The sequence below is a fragment of the Trichosurus vulpecula genome, chromosome 3 (assembly GCF_011100635.1).
Source record: "Trichosurus vulpecula isolate mTriVul1 chromosome 3, mTriVul1.pri, whole genome shotgun sequence".
In the NCBI taxonomy this organism is placed as follows: Eukaryota; Metazoa; Chordata; class Mammalia; order Diprotodontia; family Phalangeridae; genus Trichosurus; species Trichosurus vulpecula.
This window is the reverse complement of record NC_050575.1, coordinates 98,145,910-98,151,960: the sequence shown is the minus strand read 5'-3', so window position 1 is coordinate 98,151,960 and position 6,051 is coordinate 98,145,910. Positions and strand designations below refer to the sequence as shown.

The following is a 6,051-nucleotide window of genomic DNA, read 5'->3' as shown; positions in this document are numbered from 1 at the left end:
TGGGTGAGGTCTATCCCACACGGAGCTCGGAGCTGGGAGCTGGGAGCTGGGAACGGAGTGGAGCAGAGCCCAGCCTGAGCGGCGTGGACCATCCAGACCAGAAGCCGAGCGGAGGGGGCCCTAGCGCCCTGATTCAGTGAGCTGCGGCAGTTACGAGACTTCTCAACCCACAAACACCAAAGACTGCGGAGAAGGTTAGTGGGAAAAGCTGCGGGAGTGGAAGGAGTTCGCGGTTCGGCTTCCAGCCCCGGGGGCAGCGGAGGTGGGGCAGCTACAGCTGCTGCTGCTTCCGGCTCCAGGCCCACCTGGTGGGAGGAATTAAGTGGCGGGTCAGAGCAGGGGTGCACAGCCTGCCGAAGATCTGAGCCCAGTTCGGGTTGGGGGTTGGGGAAGGAGCAGTGCTGGTGTGGCAGAGCTGGCACCTCCCCCCCAAACGTGGAACATAGAACTCGTTAGTCTACAAACTTCACAGAATAAAAGGATTTGTTCCATAAAACTTGGAATCAGTCAAAAGGCTGCACTCAAAGACCTAGAAGGCCACGTGTGTCCTTGAGGTCGCAGGTTCCCCATCCCTGGGGCTCTAAAGCCTCTTCCCTGTGGTGTTCCTTCAAATACTTGAAGCCGACTAACGTGCCCCTGATTAGTCCTCTTCCCTGGGTCAAACATTACCAGTTTTCAATGCACAGAGTGCTCCATCTGGGACCTACCTCCAGGAGAGAGTTCATTCCTCTCTAGTCCCAGAGACTATCACCCTTGATCATTGGGGATCTAAGGAAAGGATTCCTCCAGCCTGGATTTTGAATTCACATTTCTCCCTGAGGCAGGTTCTCATGGTTTACCTCTGAGTCATCCCTGGTATTGATTGAACCATGTGAATTTGAGGACTTTTCAGACTTAGGCTTCAACCTCAAATGGACCCCTTAAGTGTGAAAGAGTCAGGCTTCACCCACAGATGGGGTGGGAACAGGAAAGTACCTGCTGTCCTTTTGTTCCCTTCTCTATTTTCTAGAAGAGCTGCCAAGAGGAAGCCATATCTCTTATCCCTAAGTAGTGCCCAAGGCCCTGAGCCCCACCTGCCTCTCCAGAGATTATGGGAAATTGACCTTTTTATCTACTCAATAGCTGAGCAAACAGAAGAATGTGGTCAGGGTCCTCTTCACGGGAAGGGAAGGGGGCTCTATATATCTGAGGAACACAGGAAGAGCCCAGCAGAGACTCCAGGGAGTGCTGCAGATTGAACCCAGCCCACTCTCCTCTCCAGGATGAAGCTGACTGTGGTCTTTCTGATGGCTGTCTTGGCTCTATGTAGTAGCTCAGGTAAGTCACTTTTTGAGCTTGATTGGGATAAAGTTCATAGGATCCTAGCTCTAGAGCTGGAAGGGATCTCAGTGGTCTTCTAGTTCCTTCTCCTATTGTATAGAAGAGGAAACCAAAGCCTGCCCAAGGGGAATTAAGAGTCAGGATTTGAACCTGGGTCCTCTGTTTCCAGAGCCAGCAATCTTCTGCTTGACTTTCTGTGGGAGCTTGTGAGAGCCCCCCTTGACCCCTTGCCCAGGGCCCTTTGACAGTAGAGGTATTATTCCACCACCCTTACCTATATATACATCCACCCCCTAGCAGTGGCAGTGTGGAAGCCTAGAAAGGGCTTCAGACTTGATGACAGGAAATGACAACAAATTTTGGACTCAGCAAATCCCTGACGTTGCTTTAAGCAAATGGACTGGTCAGAGAATTAATGTAGGCCCTGAGATATCAGTGATTTCTTTTATCTTATAACAATTGGAAGGTGAAGGAGGAGGGTGGAGGAACAGGGTTAAAGGTAAAGATGGGAAAAGGGCATGGTCATGAGGAGACACACCAGCTCTCTGCTTGTTTCATAAATTCTGTCTGTTATTTTAAAACATTTGTTGATAGCTTTCGTTTTGACATCACCTATATTTCCAATTAAAGGCAGCTAGACAGTGAAGCGGATGGGGCACTGGGCTCAGAACCAGGAAGACTCATCTTCCTGAGTTCAAATCTAGCCCCAGTCACTTACTAGCTATGTGACACTGGGCAAGTCACTTAAGCCTGTTTGCCTCAGTTTCCTCATCTGTAAAATGAGCTGGGGAAGGAAATTGCAAACGTCTTCGGAATCTTTGCCAAGAGAACCCCAAAATGGAGTCACAAAGAGTCAGATACAACTGAAACAGCTCAACATTTCCAGTTATACACTCCTTCTCCTTACCCTTCCCAGAGAACCACTCCTCATAAGAAAAAATAAAAAAGAGAGAATAAAATTAGTGAAGCAAAGTTAACCAACTCATCTGTTGAGCTGACTATCTATATCTGTATGTATATATGTATGTATGTATATATATACATATACATACATACACACACACACATATATTATACAGGGTGTTCCTAAAGACTGGACACATAAGCAAAAATGCATATTTTCAAGAAATGAAATGAATGAAATTTTCTTTTTTTCTCTTTTTTTTTTTTTGGAGGGAGAAGGCAGGGCAATTGAGGTTAAGTGACTTGCCCAAGGTCACACAGCTAGTAAGTGTGTTGAGTGTCTGAGGCAGGATTTGAACTCAGGTCCTCCTGACTCCAGGGCCAGTGCTGTACTCACTGCGCCACCTAGCTGCCCCCGAATGAAATTTTCAACAACATTTTATTTAGTTGGAATATTAACAAATAATATCTTCAATATGATTTCCATCATTTGTGATGCGCTTTGCAAGATTCACATGAACTCACAATAACTCCACATTGCTGTCAATTTTAGCACATTCACTTTTTATGCATTCAATCAAGTGTGTTGCATCTGTGATTTTCATTGAGTATACCTTCTCCTTTAGCACACTCCAGAAAAAGAAGTCAAGGGGGCTAAGGTCTGTTAATATTCCAAATATTTCAAAATACGCATTTTTCCCATGTGTGCAGACTTTAGGGACACCCTGTATACACACACACACACACACACACACATATACACACACACCTATGGTCACTCATCGCTGTAAAGAAGAGAGGAAGGTGGTGCTTAATGGATATAATCATATGGTCTACCACAACAAACACCAAGGCATTCCCTCTGTCTATTATAATAAACCCCAACCAGATCCATACTAAGCACTGTCTATTGTAACACACATGTTACATACTTGTGAGCACAATACTCATCATTACAACATACAACACCACCATCGTGTATCAGGATACCCACTGTTTCACAATGTGGCTTTGTGTTTTGCAGCTTTTGCCTTCTTCAAAGATTTTCTAGCCAAACCCCCTGTCCAACCTGCTGAGATCCAGAACTCCATTGTCAAGCCTGTGGTGGAGTCAGTCCCTAAACCCAGCTTTAGCAACTTCAGTCTGCTCAGGTTAATCCTGAGAAGCCTGGGGATTCCAGTGGACCACCTGGTGGAAGGATCCAAAAAGTGTGTGGAGGAGCTGGGATCTGAGTCTGTGGAAGCCGTGAAGACCTTGCTGGTAAGAATCACGCTCTGGATGTTTGCAGTGTTCTCATTACATCTCCCTCACAGGGGGAGAATCCAAGCCTAACCATGTCTCCCTTGATTCTGGGCCAAGCCACAGCTCTATGGGTTTTTCAAGTGAAAGTGTTTCTTTGACTGAATTATCGAGATGACTTGTAGCTTGTGCCTCCCTTTGCATGGATAGATGGCTTTCAAACAGCCAAAGTTCTGCAACTAGGAGGTAGCATCAGCCTCCACTGTGTCCATTATATAGATGGGGAAACAGAGGCAAGGACTGATCAAATCGTACCTGTGCTGTCAGTTAAACTTGGATTTCACGATTCTCAATCGATGAGGTTTCAAGCTTGGTGTTCCCTACTCTGACCCTATAGTTTTCTCTGCCCTCTTTGCCTGGCCTTTGCTGGAAAGCTAAACTGAGACAAATGGCAGACTTCAATCTTTCACTTGATTACTAATCTTCTCTTTCCTTTACTTCTAATCTAGTCCAGTATACTTCAACAAGTGTTCATTAAGCACCTACTACGTGCAGGGTGTTGTGCTAGGCCCTGGAGATAGAAATGAAAAGGGTCCCTGCTCTCAAGGAGATGGCGTTCTATTGACTCCTTTGTACTCCTTCCCATCCTTACCCATTCCATCCCAATTCCCTCCTTTGTCTGTCCTATCACAGTCCCTTGCATCATCAGAGCATAAGAAATCTTGCCATGTGGGGATCGATAGAAGGAAGTCGGGATGTTTAGCCTGGAAAAGGGAGGACTCATGGAAACACGAGGGCAAGCTTCTAGCTAGATGGTGCCAGAGTGCACAGAGTGCCGACCCTGGAGTCAGGAAGACTCATCTTCCTGAGTTCAAGTCTGGCTTCAGACACTTACTAGCTGTGTGACCTGGGCAAGTCACTTAACACTGTTTGTTTCATCTGTAAAATGAGTTGGAGAAGGAAATGGCAAATCACTATGATGTCTGCCAAGAAAACCCCAAATGGGGTCACGGAGTGGCAGACACGACTGAAAAGTGACTGAACAGCGGGTCCACCATGTGAAAGAAGAATTGGACTTGTTTTGCTTAGCCCCAGAAGCCAGAATTTGGAACAATAAGTGAAAATTACAGAAAAAGGATTTCAGAATGTTACATAAGGAAAAACTTCTTAACAACTAGAGATGTTTAAAAGTAGAATGGGCCAGCTGAGAGTGCAGTAGAGAGACCATTGAGCCTGAAGTCAGGAAGTTCTGAATTCAAATATGGCCTCAGACACTTACTAGCTGTGTGACTCTGGGCAAGTCACTCAGCCTCTGTTTGCCTCAGTTTCCTCAACTGTAAATTGGGCACAATATAACAGCACCTACCTCTCATGGTTATTGTAAGGATCAAGTAAGATAATAGTTGTAAAAAACAGCCCAGTGCCTAGCTAAATACATACGTATTCCCCTTCATTTCACCTTCCTTTCCCCCTACTCTGCGAAGTAATAGTTACCCATTACTGGTGAGCTTCAAGCAGAGACTGGCTGTGTGCTGTAGGAAGGGCCCCTGCTCTAGCACAGATTGAATTAGATAATCTCTGAGGCGCCCACCAACTCAAAGGTTCTATGACCCACTCCCTGCCTTCCCAGCATTGAATTCTAATGTGGGATGGGGTAACAGGGACTAAACCCAAGAGCAGGTCTCTGGATCCTTAGCATGTGAGGCCGTGTGTCTGTCTGTGGCTTTTGCTCTGGGAACAGTAATGAAATCAGTATTACAATTCCTGGAAAGGACCTGTCAATCATTTGCCCTGTGATTCCAACTCATCATCCCTGTGACTTTATAGAGCAAAACACTGATCCCTGGCTACCACTCCCATATTTCTCGGTGTCTTTCTGTTTTTCCCTCTCTCTCTCACTGTCTCTCCATCTCTCCCTATCTGTCGACCTTCTTATCTATCTCTCTAATGCTGTTAGAATGTAAACTCCTTGAGGGCAGAGACTTTTTGCTTTTTGTATTTGTATCCCCAGTGCTTATCATAATGCCTGGAACATGCTAACTGCTTCATACATGTTTTTCATTTATTTACGTGAATGTGGTTCCTTCTGGTGGTTTTTCAGAGAGAGATTTTCTGTTGGCACTCACTGTCCTCTGTCTTTCAGGGAGCCCTGACGTATTTTGGTTGAGATGCAGCTGGCCCGAAGCAGCCTCAAGACAACAGACAGTAGGATGCCGAAATGTGAGACCCACTGGACATGTTCCTGACTCTAAAGCACTGTGGAAACCTCTCCTGGGATGGGTCCTTGAATTCCTTTCATCCATTGTAATATGTTTAATAAATTGAGTTCAAAGCAGATCTTATGATGGTGTCTGTCCTTTGGTTGTCTGAGGAGCACTGGACTGGGCTCAGCCCAGTTGTCAGATCAGTTGTCAGAGTTGTGCTAGAGCATTGAATGGAATCAATCCAATTAATCAATCAATGAATCAAGGATTGACTAAGTTCTTTCTATGTGCTGGCTCTGGGCTAGGCACTGAGGACACAAAGACAAAAGCAAAATAGTCTCTGCCCTCAAGGAGCTTATGTTCTATTAGAGGGGACAACAGACAG

The 6,051-nt window shown here is 45.7% G+C and overlaps 1 protein-coding gene across 1 annotated transcript; it reads left to right on the top strand.

Moving 5' to 3' along the window:
- The first annotated feature begins 1,262 nt into the window (after positions 1–1,262).
- On the top strand, positions 1,263–5,629 carry SCGB3A1 (secretoglobin family 3A member 1). The gene is made up of 3 exons (XM_036748557.1): positions 1,263–1,317; positions 3,248–3,483; positions 5,606–5,629. Exons 1-3 carry the CDS (start codon positions 1,263–1,265, stop codon positions 5,627–5,629), a joined length of 315 nt encoding a protein of 104 aa, XP_036604452.1.
- The last annotated feature ends 422 nt before the right edge of the window (positions 5,630–6,051 follow it).